The 15170-nt window shown below is 41.8% G+C and overlaps 2 protein-coding genes across 8 annotated transcripts in view; one reads left to right on the top strand and one right to left on the bottom strand.

Moving 5' to 3' along the window:
• The window catches only part of DHRS12 (dehydrogenase/reductase 12), a 38239-nt gene extending 24913 nt beyond the window's left edge, over positions 1–13326 (top strand). For 4 of the 5 annotated variants that reach the window (XM_017815023.1, XM_017815025.1, XM_017815021.1 and 1 more), the window contains 2 exons: positions 923–1060; positions 3607–5664. In XM_017815023.1, the coding sequence (XP_017670512.1) occupies positions 923–1060; positions 3607–3734 (266 nt within the window). In that variant the 3' untranslated portion in view covers positions 3735–5664. Of the gene's footprint in view, positions 1–922; positions 1061–3606; positions 5665–13239 lie in introns of those variants that run through there. The other variant, XM_017815024.1, reaches the window with a different exon arrangement.
• The window catches only part of WDFY2 (WD repeat and FYVE domain containing 2), a 95284-nt gene continuing 80968 nt past the window's right edge, over positions 855–15170 (bottom strand). The window contains exons 12-13 of one of the 3 annotated variants that reach the window (XM_017815017.1): positions 12259–14583; positions 855–2377 (exon numbers count right to left, since the gene is read on the bottom strand). In XM_017815017.1, coding sequence (XP_017670506.1) covers positions 14554–14583 — 30 coding nt within the window. In that variant the 3' untranslated portion in view covers positions 855–2377; positions 12259–14553. Of the gene's footprint in view, positions 2378–12258; positions 14584–15170 lie in introns of those variants that run through there. The other 2 variants (XM_017815018.1, XM_017815019.1) reach the window with 2 other exon arrangements.

The raw sequence follows: 15170 nt of genomic DNA, 5'->3' as shown, positions 1-15170 counted from the left end.
TCTTCCTCTAAACATTTACTGCTGTCAAGAAGCAGTTTGTCCAGACAGCTCTTTGTCTGAGCTGCAGCTGTTCTTCAGTGACTGTGCCTCAGCAGGTAGGCCAGCATCAATTATCCAGTATGAATGTTGCATTCCCCAATATGTTACCACCCCCAGCGCCCGAGCTTGGGATGCAGAATAGCAGTCCCATCTCTAGGTCTTTTATAGGGATGCAGTTTCCCAAATTTGCTTTTGATGACGAAAGCATTTACCCTGTCTACTTTATGCTTGAAAATCGCCTGTTCCAACTAAATATCCTGGTATTTATTTTTCTTTAAAATACATTTATTTTTGCACTGCCTTTGGGAATTTCAAACCTAATGAACCATGAAGTTATCCCACCTTAAAGTTAAAAAACTCTCCAACCCCCAAAAATAAACACCTGCAGGATTGTTGGACACAATGAAATGAAAACAGAGCTTAGACAGGAGTTATGCAGTTGGTCTAGGTAGTGTTCACCATACAGTTTTTTAATACATGCTGCAACTGGTTTCCTAAAACTGATGAGAAAATAAGAGCTAAAAATCCCATTAGAATACTCATTTTTTGGAATTTCTGTTTTGCCAGTGTTTGCAGTCTTTACAGTTTAGAATGGAATTGGCACAGGAACCTCTCACTGATCTTGTTCTCAGCTCCTACTAGTTTTGTCCCTGTCATTTGGCCCAAACAAACAACTGATGGATCATGTGGCAGCTTAGCGCTGTTCTCCCACAAGCCATCATACTCCCTGCTATGGGGAAATACTCATTTTCTTCCAAAAACTGCAAGGTGCCTTCTCTTCTTCCTACACTCAGAATGGCAATTTTAAGCTGTTCTTTTTTTTTTTTTTTAAATCAAAGAAGCCTTGCATGGCAGACCACCATTCCACTGTTATTCTTTCTAGCCGTGAGGTCGTCAATGCCAGACTTCTACGAGAAGATGAAGAACTCCCTGCGCACAGAGGCCCAGGGAGCTGACACTGTGGTATGGTTGGCAGTATCAGCTGAGGCAACCAAGTTACCGAGCGGCTTGTTCTTCCAAGGTAAGGAGGCAGTGTCTTACATTGAATAGCAGTGGAGATCCCTCAGCTGCCCGAACTGTAGGATCCCTGTCTGGCCTGGAAGGGGATGAAGGCTGGACCAGGCAACTTGATCAAAGGATAAAGCATTTCTCAAAATCGTTACAAGACTAAAGGTTCAAGTGAGCGTTGTGTTAAGTTATGATTCTGCTTTTGTCCTCCAAAGTAGCTGATAGAGACTTCAAAACATTTCTTTAGGGAGGGTTGGGGATTTTTTAAATCAATTGGACTGTGCCAAGGGAATGTGAATCACAGCAGTCAAACAACATCTTTTATGATGCTAGGAAATGAGCATCCTTCTCACAGAGCACTGGGAGATGGCTTTGCTCTGACTTGTTCTTCCTACCATTCCATGCTAGCTAAAACTGCCAATTCCCCCTTTCTCTAATGCTGGGCAGAGACTTGAGCACGGTGGCATTTTTGGCACTGTGAGCATAGGGAGTGGAAAAGTGTGGTAGAGCCTTTCTTTTCTCCCAGGCAAATGACAAGCATCTTTGTAGGAGCAGCTGGAAGTATGGATGCCTCAATGGTGAAGCAGGTCAGTCCAGAAAGAAAAAGGTCAGGGTAATTGCTTACAGAAGCTCAGTACTTTTGTTGGATGTGGCACTCAAATCCTGATTCACCAAATTTCTATATGAAGCATGCAGGAAGCTCAGACTTCCAGAGTTGGGTCGACATTGTCCCTTCTGTCCCACAGACACTCACACAGGGTTGGCTGACAGAAATTTAACCAGACCTTTTTCATGTCAGCATGTGGTGCATGTGGAAACCACACATCCCATCTGGTCAGCCTTCTTTGTAGAACTAGGCTTTGCCTTTTTCTTACTCTGATCACCTTCTTCTGGTCCTGAAGCTTCTGCTCAGTTGTTGTTTCTTTAGATCATAATTCCACCAGGCTCTTGCCTTTGGCCTTTTTCTACTCCCAGCTTTAGGGAACACACCTTGGCTCTTTAGCTATAGCTATTGACTTTTGAGAGCTGTTGTCCTGGCATGACTGCTCTTAAGGCTGCAAGAGAGGTCCTGTGTCTGTGTCCCATGCCTATCAAATAGCGAAGTAATTTATTTCTCTCTGCTGCTGCCCTTTGGAAGCCACAGCTTCGTATGGGCACTTTTCAGGCATTTTCAGTAAAGGGTTTGGTGTGCAGGAGCACTTTACCACAGACGCCGTGCTTCTGGTCCTAGGCAGCCATTTTCCAACTCAGTCACAGCTTCTCTCCATTTTCTCCATTCTCTTTTATTCTGTTCCCTCTGAGACCAAACTAAAGCCAGCATTTTTTTTTCCTGAGGAAAAAAATAAAAGGAAGTGAGAACATGACTAGTACTACCAGAATTATCTGCATGTGCCAAAATAAATAAAAAATGTTTGACAGAGACTTGCTTTCCAAAAACTAGAAGCATCCTCTCTGTGATGCTGAACTTGGCTTTCGCACATAGTTCCCAAATTTTAGCACAGTCTACTTGAAGTGCTGTGGTTAGGTAGGAAGCAGTTCATATTCGGTGGAGAAGGGAATGTTCCTCTGCATGTTTCTCTCCCCTCAGTTTTCCATGAGAATTTATGTGGTGTGTGCAGCCAGTTACAACATTTGCTCTTAAGAGAGCAAACGTCTCTGCTCTCCTGGGAAGCCTGATGGCAGCCTGATAAGTTTGCAGAGAAATCTGCAGCCCAGGGTTGCAACAGCTTGTTCAATTCATCTCAGCTGGCTGCTTTGGAAGTTGGACTTCCTAAATAGACTAACAGTGCTTCACTAATGCTCTGACTGTTGTTCCATAGAGACCTGATGGCATTGTCATAAGGTATCTGGGCTCTAGATACCGTGTTTTTGGATGGAAAAGTCCCTTAGAATGGGTGGTGATACAGCTATATTTACACAGAGGGAGTGAGGAGTATGAGACTTGGAAAACTAAGTAAAACATTGAACTGAGCAAATTTGGTCAGACATCTTGGATACATGTTACTTATGGCAACTGATCAATCAGCTCAAGTTTCTGGGCATTTAGAATTTAACTATTATTTCTAAGGATGAAAGTAAGCATTTTAAAATTGAAAATAATCCTAACTACTAAGTTCCAACTGGAGATTTGAGTAGCACTAGAAACATTAACCAGGAGGCAAGGAAACCCCATCTCATGCTGCAAAAGTACCCTCTGCCTGCAGCAACAGTCTCCAGCTATTGCTCTTTGCCTACAGGTGTTGCACTAGTGACAGGGAACAGGTGCAAACCTACTATAAAGCCACCTTTTTCTTGCACTGTCCCTAGCTGCAAATGGGATCTTGCTTCACTGTCTGTCACATTGTGTTGAAGAAAAATAGTTCCAGAATACAAATTGAATTAGTTTAATTTCTGGTTTAGGAGGTATGCTTAACATTATTTACAGGTTCCTAGAAGGTATGTTTCCTGGCTTCAAAACCATGAGGTATGTTTGAGAAGTACAGAGTCTAGCGGAAAAATATCCTTTCTGCTAGAAGAGAAAGTTAAATGTACCCATCTGGATTTTTTTTTTCCTTACAGACAGGCAGCCAGTCGCTACACACTTACCCCTGGCAAGCACCCACAGTCCACTGGAGGATGAGGAGAAGCTAATGGCAGTGCTGGAAGAGTTCTCCCAGAATTTTAGATCCAGTTTGCCAGGAACTTAGTGTCACTGCTGACACAGTGTAACGATAAAGCTTCTAATTACACAGTAACACACCTGCTGTAGTACCCCTGCTGTTGAGTGGAAGTAGGATGCCATAGGCCTGTTAAAAATGAATTGGGTTCAGGTGTTTTCATAATGGGGGAGGGCGGTTCCTGTGTCATTTTTTTCTGCTGCCGAGTCTCTCCTATTGTGAATATGCACCTGCTGTCTCAAGACGCACTCAGGTTGTGTTCTTTGAATTGGAAGAAAAATTGGGAGGCATTAAAATAAAACCCAAGACTTTGTAAAGTTACTCAGAATAATTTAAAACATTCAGCACAGAGAAATGCAGAGGAGTGTTCTTTCAGTAGCCTTTGTGAAAGACTTCAGGAAAGAAGTGGGAAATGTTTTAAACAACATTTAACCGCTGTATTTGACGGGTTGGTGGTGTCATTCACTCCATGAGGATTGACTGGGCTCAAACCTATAACTGGGAATGCAGAAACTCTCTTGCAGTGTCTGCTTATTTTAAATAGAGGAATTCCTCACGGCCTTCAGTTTCTATAAATCAGTGCTGGTATGCAGAAATGATCTGCTTACTCATGTTTAACCAGCAAGAATTTAGGAACACTGCCAAATGCCTTCCACATTACTTTATGGAGCCAGGGCTGAATATTATCCCATTTATGTCAAGATACCATGAAGTAGGAGGTCTCAACACATAACACACCCAGACAGGGCTGGATCCAGCAGGGACATGGCTGTATGACTGTCAGCATGAAAAGAAATAACACACTAAGCTGTATATGCTTGCCATTTCTGCAAAAGATTAAAGGGAATTGCTGTATCATTATGGATGGATGAAGAGGGGGAAAGGAACACTGTGGGGCACAGGTTTTAGAGGTGAAGTCCACCTCCTGATGAGAGGGTTGTATTTTGTCTGCATCTGTTTACTTTCAGACCTAGAGGATGGGATTCATCTTACCTGATCTGTGGACATTTGAATTACTCACTGGGATTCTCACTGTAAAGTGCGTAGAGAGAAAACAGGCTTTTTCAGAGGGATTTACTGAATCTAGTTTAAGAAACATCACCTACAGTCCTACATCTTTCTACTAATGGTAAAGACATCTCAGACTAAGACACTCAGGTGGGATTCATTTTGTCTTACTTATTTCAGATTTACTGCAAAGCAGTGGTAACACATTTTCTTATGACTGTGTTTATAAGCCAACTGCCTATAGAACTCAGCCAACTGGTCACACTGTTTCACACATGGCTCAGACCAGTGTGGTAGGGCAAATAACTTAGACACAAATATAACACAGGTGTTCTTGAGGTCTCTGCAGTGTCTGGTAGCTAAGGTCCTGCAGATGGGTGTGGGAGAGCTCCTTATATCTGCTTTACATAATTTTATTTCCCCAAAGATACCCTCCTGGCTGATGGCATTTACTAATTATTCAAAGACCTCCCATAAAGTATCAGTTTAGGAAAAAACTTCTCTTTTCAGCCTATTATCAGTCTCCTTGGAAATAAAGACTTTACTGTCAGAGAGGCCCTGAAATAAGCTTTCCCATGATAAGCAGTGCTGAAACAAGTGAGGCTGTCACAGCGCTTCCTGAAGAGGCTGGGTCAGCGTTCAAACTATTGCTTCACTTATAACTTCATTTGTAAACTTACAGTGAAAGAAAACAACAGCAAGGCTTGTACAGAGGTTTATTTACTACAAGTCTGGTATTAACATTTTCTATAGTTCCAGCTGTTAAATACAGTTACCCAAAACAAGAGTATAGCTGGAAGCATATATAATAACTACATTTCTTAATCCAGTAGCTGCAAGGCTAATAAAAACATTTGCATTATCAAGTAGTTAAGTTGCTTCTCAGCTCTGCAGTACAGAAGAAGTTTAATGACTGGTATTTAAATAGTTCATAAAAATAAAAAAAGTGTGCTATATAAGTCCACATTCTGCACTGATGTATTTGAATGGCCTATGTTTTTCATTTTAGTCACAGCTTAAAAATGAAGCCAGATTTCAGAAAACTGCTTTAATCAAAGTTTGGTCACAGTGTAAAAGAGCAACATGCTATGGTTTAAGAGCGCTTGTGATTTAAAAAGAACTAGAACTCAGGAACAGCAATTAGAAACAAAATCCAGAGTCTTACACACTTTGGTATAATGGTCCTGATGATGCTTTATTTCAGCCTGATTCCACAAGAGCAGACGCAGCATGTGGCTTGTAAGCCAGCGAGAGGCTTTTTGTTAATGCAGTTCAGAATGACTTGTACCTTCATGAAAGTAAATACATTTAGTGCCACTTATAAAGCTTTATGGGCAAAAGAAAAATGGCACCCAGTGACAGATGAACAGAAAGAGAAGGTGGCACAAATCCTTGCTAAGCAGTGCGTGCTGGGGACTTCTGCACACACCTGGTTTATAGGAGCAGAACAAGCACAGCAGCTGCTCTTGCTGCCCTTCCCTGTCCACACTCAACCTAACACTTCTTGTGGCAGCTTTGAGGCTTATATGATTCTGACCTCAGTTGTTAATTATTCCCCTTCTGAAGGCTTTCACATTTTTCATCATTTGCTGAAGTCACGTATTTGGGAAGTTTTTGCTCTCCTGGATTTTGCACAGAGGAATGTATCACCACAGACCACATGTGGAGCCAGTCATTTCCCCATGTGTTGATGGAAAGGTACTGCCCATGGACAGCGGGACTCACTGCAGTGATGTGGGGCAACTGCAACTTCTGGTTTTTGTCTTGGATGAAAATTTTAGGAGGTCAGTTTATCGGGCAATTTTGTCAACTGCATTTCCTCTTAAGTTACATTTCTGGGGTGATGTTTATTCATTGTTTAAAAAAAACCCAAACAAAACCAACCTGTGATTGATTAAAGGTATAAACAAATGTTTGTTGTTTGCCTTTGAATAGCAGGGCATTTCCACATATACCTCACTATTTTGGAGTAAACTGCAAATACCAACTGTTTGCATTTGCACCAACACATGCACCAGCTTCTGTGTTCCATTCACTGGGAACAAGATGTGAGCAGGGACACCGCTTGCCAGTAAACATGACTCAGGTGGGATGTTGAACATGCACTGCCTGGGCTCAAAGAAGGGAGTTCTGCTATAGACTTCAGTGTAGCTTGACTTAAGTCAGTGCTGCAAACTTCAGCATAAATTTATTTGGTGGGGGACAGTCCCAGCCATTTCAGTTGTCAGTCCAGTCACTGATTGTATTTTTATAATGACAGAGCCTTTCTAAAAGACATGACAGTTGGAGCAGTAGTAGTTTTCATTGAGTGTTTAACTTGGTGAGTGGATAGTGAACATGGAGTTATTCTAACAACCTCATGGTAATTGACTCCAGTGGAAGAGGGCAGCTGTAAAGCAATTTAATCCATAAGTTCCTCTATATGTTGCTCTCTCACCCTCCCTGCAAAAATAAAGCACCCCATCTCATGACACGAGATCCTACTTAGTAGAATTAATGCTGGTCAGCATCTACCCACTGTCTTTTTAAACTGGCTGTTACCACTGACTGGCAGAGCGAAGCTTCAGATCTTTCCTGGCTCAGCTCACAGTATTTTCCCTGTTTGTCTCAAGCTTACATCTCTTGCTTTGTTGGGAGAGGTTCTGGGCACACTGGGGCAGATGCATTGACTGATTACAGGAGATAATTTTGAAATGCAAATAAGACAACTTGAAAACTCCATATTTCTGCAGTCATCCAAAAAAGCACTGATCTAGACAATCAGAGAAAGAAAGCTTTGAAATGGTACTGAGTCTGATGAGGAGCAAGTGCAACAAAAACACTTCTGGGACTAAATGTGACCAAATCCAAGAACTGCAATTTGTGAAGTAGGTCAGTATTTATGTTCTAGAGGGAGCCATCAGATAAACTTGAGGAAAAATGATGTATTCCTGTGAAGGAAGTTTGTTTTCTCTCAAAACAAAAGCTAATGCTCAGTTTTACAAAGATAAACAGCGTCAGCCTGGCCAAAGGTCTTCAGCAGGACAGGTTTCTACCCTGCTGCCATGAGAAACAACTCAAATCTTTGCTGTACCAGCAGTGCCAGTGCTATTTCACAGGTAAAAATATTGTCCAAACAGAGGAAGAGCAGTAAAACCTGCACTGATTCAAACTTCAGGGAGAGAGGCCCCAGGAAGTGCCATTTTCCTTGATGGTTACAAGTCTTGAGCATCTTCCCTTTACTTTCCATTTCAGAACCCACAGGGAGCCTTGAAGTGATGCATAAACTGTGCAATTCCTCCACTGCTCAAACACCCTGCTTCCCTTGGGCTGCTCACCCCCTGCCAGGCGCTTGGGGGGAGAATTCATCTTGGGAAAGGACACATCAGTAGAACAGTTGTCAGTTTTATGACTATTCACGGAAGAGGCAGGTGAATGAGTCCAATCAAAACTCAACAAACCAAATTCCCTATTACACACATAGAGAAGGAAAAGTAATACACAGAAGCTGATAGAAATTAATTTAGTGGGGTTAAGATATCACAATTTATTCAGCTGTGTAGGAGACATCAGAACTGGAAAGTGTTACAATAAAATCAGTGGAAAAGATGGTCAAATTACTGAGCATCACTCCTACAAAACAGTGACCTGAACAAAAGCCAGTAAGACTTTTTTTTTCATATAAAATCTCTCTGAAAGACAACGAAGCCCACAAGATATTGGTCGGTACGGTGAACTTAAGTTTCCAAGAAGAGTCAAAAGCAATGCTTGGCCCTTGGAAAACTAAACCACACCTAAAACTAGTGCTAATGACAAGGATGTAGCAAGTAAGTTTGTGCACTTATTTATTTGTGAAAATTTCTTAATTACTTGGCTGTGGCAACCCCACAGAATTTTCTTGAGATGGGACAAAATAGGGGTGACAGCAATGGGTCTTTCACATCTGAAAGAAGCCCTGATCTAAAATTTAAGTACCAAGGTGATAAACTCTTTGATAAATGCAGGTTATTTAATGTTTAGGAACTGGAGAGAGGCAAAACTATCTTTGTAAGGCCCAACACCTCTTCTGCACCATCTCAGTAGTGATGTGTCTCTTCCTCACCATTTTAATGTTGAAGTGCTTACGCATTTAATGCAGTTCTCACAACACTGCTTGAGGGAGATACTATTTGGCTATTAAACCAACGAATAAGAAATTGAAGTCAGATCTTCATTGACTCAATCTACTAGAAGAACTCTATGTTCTTTGTGGCTTCTGGATCCTGACCAGGGCTGCTAGTCAGCTTACAGTGTTGGGATGGGGGATGGTTTGGCTTTGTACAGTTCTGATGAATATTCATTTCTATACTACTGGCCTTTTTTTTTTTTTCTTTGTATGCTGATAACATTTCTCTCCTGGTATCTGTTCTTTGCAAAGACTTTGCCAGGAGACTGCACTTTTTTGTTTTCATTTGGGTTTGAGTTTAATGTCCCCACTTGGCAGCAATTTCTATTGAACTCAATCTCTTTCTGTTCTGAGCAGTACAATGTGTCCTTGCAGCAAACAAAATTTCAGAGATGGCCAAAGACAGGTCAAAAGGGAAAAATCCCCAAACTGGGAAAATGCAATGAAAAGTCACATGTGACCACACAAAGTTAATCCAAAGAAGGGCAATGAAGATGGTGAAGGGTCTGGAGGGGAAGCCATATGAGGAGCGGCTGAGGTCACTTGTTCTGTTCAGCCTGGAGGAGACTGAGGGGAGACCTCATTGCAGTCTACAACTTCCTCATGAGGGGAAGAGGAGGGGCAGACACTGATCACTTCTCTATGGTGACCGGTGACAGGACCCACAGAAATGACCTGAAATTGTGTCAGGGGAGGTTTAGGTAGGCTGTTAGAAAAAGGTTCTTCACCCAGAGGGGGGTTGGGCACTGGAACAGGCTCCCCAGGGCAGTGGTCACAGCACCAAGCCTGACAGAGTTCAAGAAGCATTTGGACGATACTCTCAGGCACATGGTGTGACTCTTGGGGATGGTCCTGTGCAGGGCTAAGGGTTGGACTTGATGAGCCTTGTGGGTCCCTTCCAACTCAGCATATTCTGTGATTCTGTGATCTCAACTTCCAGAACTTCAGGTTATTGTCAAACTAAGGACCACTTTTTTAATTCCGAAGAGCAAAGAGTTCCTGCCAAAATTCACAGGATGCAGTTTTGAAGAGAAAAGTCTGTCTTCCTCAATATTACACAAGAGGTCTTCACTGAAGGGACAATGCATCCTGAAAAAAGGATCAAGTTTGTTGTTACTGCTACATACAATTGTTGCACATAGAAACAAAGTCTTCCAAGTCCTAACTGAAAACATGCCAGGTGCTCCACGTGGTCTTCTGGAAAGGACGTGGCCTGTAAAACCACACATAGGCCAAATAGGCCTATTTCCTCTGTGCTACAGAACAGAATTTTGGTCGTTGTTACCCAAATCCTGTTAGGACCAGCGAGGACAGACATAGGTAATATTTGCTAATTTGTTAGTAACTAATTTGTTAGTAGTTTAGATTTAAAAAAAGATACTTAATACTTTTTTTTCCCCTAAGCCATAGAGTAGACAGAAATGTTAAATGGACTTTGAATCACAGAATGACTGAAATGGGAAAGAACCTGCAGAAGTCATCTGGTCCTTCTCAAGCAGGGTCACCTTGAGCTAGTTGCCCAGGATCATGCCCAGTTGGCTTTTGAATATCTCCAAGGATGGGGAACCCACAGACAACCTCCCTGGTCAGCCTTTGTCAGTGCTTGGTCCTCCTCACAGTAAAGCATTTTCTGATGCTCAGAGGGAACCTCCTGTGTTTCAGTTTGTACACATTGCCTCTGTCCTGTCACTGGGCACCAGTGAAAAGAGCCTGGCTCCATCCTCTTTGCACCCTGCCTTCAGGTATTTATACACATTGATGAGATCCCTCTGAGCCTTCTCTTCTCCAGGCTTAACAGTTCTATCTCTCCCAGAGATGCTCCAGTACCTTTATCATCTTAGTGGCCCTTTATGAGACTCTGTCCAGTAGTTTCATCTCTCTCTTTTACTGGGGAGCACAGAACTGGACACAGATGGAAAAAAAAGTTGCATATTCCTTTCCAACAATGATTTCCTCAGCAGGCATAGCAAACTTTTTTCCCCCTACACTTGTTTTGCATCATCTTTTTTGCACAACCAGCCATCTCCCTTCTTTTCAGCAACCAACTGCACTCAGAGGGAACACATCCATTCTATTCCCAGTACTGGAGATACTCATGCCACGCTCTCACGGAAAGTGCAGTTATCATTACTGATGTGCTAAGAGTCAACATGCTGACATTCAGGTGATGGCCTCAAGTTCAGGAGGACAAAGTATGGAGGTCACCTGGGCTTCATTGTAAAAAGCAGCTATAGACAAGGGTGCCAATAGCTGAGCACGTGAATGTCACCACTCAGGATTATTCTCTGTTAGACTGGCTGACTTTTAGTCTTTTGCACCACCCTGTTTCAACCACATCTAATCATGATGTTAGTCTTCTTGTAGATGGGAGGACCATCAATGCTATCATTGCAAGCAGTTGCAAGCATTCTTTTCCCTTCATAGAAATATTTTCAGCTTAAAAAGACTGAAGTTTGGGGCTCAGGTTGTCCCACCTGGATCAAACCACCTGCTCAAGCACTCTGTATGTGCCAGTGCCTGCCCCATCACCTGCCTAAGCACTATGGACACAGTTCATTGTAAAGCCAAGAATAGCAGGGAGATGCTCTAAAGAACACTGCTTCCTCCCCCAAGGAAACACCAGCTAAGTGAGAAATGAAAATCACTTTTTCTGATGTGAAGAGCAAAGGGAGGCCAGCATTGTCATAGCAGGAGGTATCACTAAAAGCTGCTGCCCTTCAGGAACCCTGGAGAAAGGGCACTTGGCTTCATTTGAGTGTGTGTGGATGTGTGTATGCATGTGGTGCTGCACAGTTTGCACCTGTATCAAAAGACACCCTCTTTCCAATCCTCCGATAATGCAATTCGTAAAAATAGCTCAGGTGTGATATTCAGCAAGTAAAATGGAAAGAAAATGACCAGGCAACAGGGATTCCTTTTTGGGTGGATCTAGTAGACAGAAGAAAGTAACAGAAGAGGAAGGCAGGTGTTTTAACTCTCCTAGTGTCATATCCTCCTTACTTCATTTGGAAGGAAAAAGAATTACTGAATTAGAGACATCTATTTTCTCTTCCTATCTCTACATTATAGCTTTTAAGGGCATAGCAAAGGGACAAATGTCCCCTCCCCCCTCAGTTTCACTTTCAGCTTATATAATTTTCTAAACCCAGATGAGTTTGTCTTGCAACTGCAAGATAAGGAGATATTCAGCTTAAATTCAGATAACCCTGCAGGTAATTCAGTCAGAAAGAAGAGCCAGGAAAATGTTGCAAAATGGATTTATATACCCAATATCTACTCAACAAGCAACACTGAAACCATGACTCCTTGGAAGACAATGGGGGAGTGGCCAAGAGTTTACTGCAGAACAGTCCAAACACATGTAGCTCCCATATTTAGTCTCCTTTGGAGTCAGTTCCTCACCTTTGTTTGAACATTATGTATTCAGGACTAGGTGCTGACCCAGGAGCAGATCCTCAGCTTGCTGACTCCACCACTCCATCAGCGGAAGCACAATTCATGCTGGAGTACCAGATTTGTTGCAAATGCTGTCTCGTCAGAAACAGAGCACTAAACTGTCATTTAAATCCACTTTGGTGTGCCCATGTTTCCGTCACCATGAGATACACTCAATGCACAGCAAAGCAAGTCAGGTCTTTGGCCAGAAGGCCCTGAGTCCGAGGTAACACAGAACATCAAAGTGCAGCAAAGTTTTGTACATCTTCTCAAGCTGGAATGAAATATTGGCAGGCAACTTGCTCATCTTGCATAGCTTCAACAGTCAAGAACACTTCAGTCATCAGAAAACATGCACAAGTTGTAATGAAAAGCCTTCCAAGAGGAAACAAGCTTCTAGTTTCCAGGAGAGAAAGTGGGAGGACTTAGAAAACAATTAACACTCAAGCTGGAAAAATAATATTTTTAGTGCTGTGTGAATTATGTTTGAAAATATGCTTTAAAATATGCTGCCTAGAGGGGAACCATCAACAGGCTGTATGACCAGGAAAGCCAAGGTGGCATTATTTCAGAGAACGTGACTGCAAAATGCTTCATCACAGTTTATAGGATGTTTAAAAAGAGAATTTTCCTTGAAAATACATAGCAGTCCTGTGATGCACACATGAAAGTCCACTCACTCTTTACTGCAGCAGCTCACTGGACCAGAATTAATGCCACAGATTGTGTTAACCTTTTTTTTTTAACTCAAAAGTGAATTACTGTTGGGTAAACAAAGGAGAAGCTTTACTTTCTTTTGATGTTCTAACTGAAGAAAGAACATCAGGCTTCTCTAGGTGGCAATGAGCTCTGTAGTGGTAAACATCATGGCCTCCCCACTTTAGAAGGGAAAAGTAAAGTCCAAAATGGGGCAAGACTGAGCACCACCAATGTCCTGTGTCACTGCAGCTACAGACCACAAGGCCTGCTGAAACAGTGGATACGGGAAAGCCCTTGGTCTGGTTTGCAGTTCTACTCTCTACACCACTTTCTTTGAAGTGCATCAGCAGTACCATGCTAAAATTTGAAATGGATTAATGGAACAGAGAGTTGACTCTTCAGAGAAGATCTCTTTGGAAAAAAAAAGGGTTTTTTTCAATCATTCATCTTGATAATGCCCTTCTAACAAGGTAATTTTGGTCAATGCAGGTTTTTAAATACTGTTTATTTTTAAAAGAAACCATAAAATATGACAACAGGACAATGGGCATCATTCAGCAATATCAGTTTTCGGTCTATAGAGGAAATTAATAAAAAACATCAGCATTTAAAAAAAAAATATGACTAACCATATGGAAAACAGGAGAAACAAAATTCATCTTCAACAACACAGACAGATATAAATGCTGAAATGTTGCTGTGCAAGGTAGAGGTAGAGGTTAACCAGACTTTCTAACCTAGACCAGTTTTAGATCTGCCCACCCTCCATGCACACACTCCCAAAAGTTCCCATTGCCAATAATTTCATTTGAATCAGCCTGTCAGCTTCATCAAACTCAAACAAGTCTGTGTGTTCCTTGTAAAGCTCTGAGCTGGAAAACTATTTTAGTTTTCTGTAGAAATTAGTCGCTGAGCAACCTGCCCCCTGGTTTTGCAACTTGTGCAGCAAAGGAAGAGGCAGGAAGATTACACAGACCAATAAAATGCTCTCTGGATGATGCCCACTAGGACAAGTAGATGGTAGAGCCCTTTTAGGAATTGCAGTAGTCCATCAGCTCCTTGGCGATGCACCCAGAGAACACGCAACACTGCACTTGGGGTTCCTCCACTGAAGAGAGCATGGTCAGCAGAAATATCCCAAATCAATAGGTACTTGCTGTGGGAGAGCCGATTGCCTAATACAGTCTGTTGATACCAAAAACTCACATGGTAGGGCACAACCCAAGAACCCTCTGTACAAAGCAGTAAGTGTCTTGACATAGTTAAATATAAAAACTAAAAATTGCACTGCACACAGATTTTCCAAATGAATTCAAGACAGCTGAAGTCAGATCGTACAAACCGTTAGTTAAAAAAATACCTTCTTGAATATTTTGAGAAGTGGAAAGAGTCTTCGTGCAAATGTTCAGCCTTGATCAAGCAGAGGACATAAAATTGTAAACGCATTAGTTCCTTTCTCATCTGCTGTATGCACCCAACGTTATCTATCTTCTGCAGTATGATTAGGGTTAGAAAATCGGTTTCTTCTGTAAATGTCACCTTTCCAGTTCCACTGATGTAACATCAAGACACTACTGGTGTCATGTCCCACAACTGTCAATACAATAAAATATAACAACATAGTGAATAACGGTTAAAGACAATAAAATACAGTATAAATATAATCTTTAAATAATTTGCACCTTTTTTCTTTGCTTAAGAGGGGCTACATGGTTAGAGGTAGATGCAACAAGTCTGAAGAAGTTTGATTTCCTTTTCCACCACTCATGTCAGAGCGGTGGAGGTTGACCAAACAACACTCTGTATGTCACTATGTTTTATCCCTATGAGTCAGGCTCATAGTTGGCCTTAAAAGAAACCAAAAAACTCCCATTACATTGCTAACTTGAATGATCAGCATATTCATAACACATTGTGAGGATTTTTCTTTTTTAAATTAATTAAGCTGTTATAAACTTATTCATTATTTTAGCTATTTCTTTATCTAGCCACACTGAGATTTGCCATGTTGAAAAAAAGTTGGTCTTCCTGGAGGAAAAGCTACAGTTAGAACTTGTCCCAGCCTCCTTCAGGCAATAAATTTATAGACCAAGACCTCCTTGGTACTTATTGGGCAGAAATCCACTAGTGAGAAGCCTCTTGTGTGGAAGAAGGCAGACAGGACATAGCTGCAGCCACAT

The sequence above is a fragment of the Lepidothrix coronata genome, unplaced genomic scaffold (genome assembly GCF_001604755.1).
Source record: "Lepidothrix coronata isolate B3197 unplaced genomic scaffold, Lepidothrix_coronata-1.0 Scaffold48, whole genome shotgun sequence".
Taxonomy (NCBI): domain Eukaryota; kingdom Metazoa; phylum Chordata; class Aves; order Passeriformes; family Pipridae; genus Lepidothrix; species Lepidothrix coronata.
Note: the sequence above shows the minus strand (reverse complement) of the source record. Positions and strands in the feature narration are given on the sequence as shown.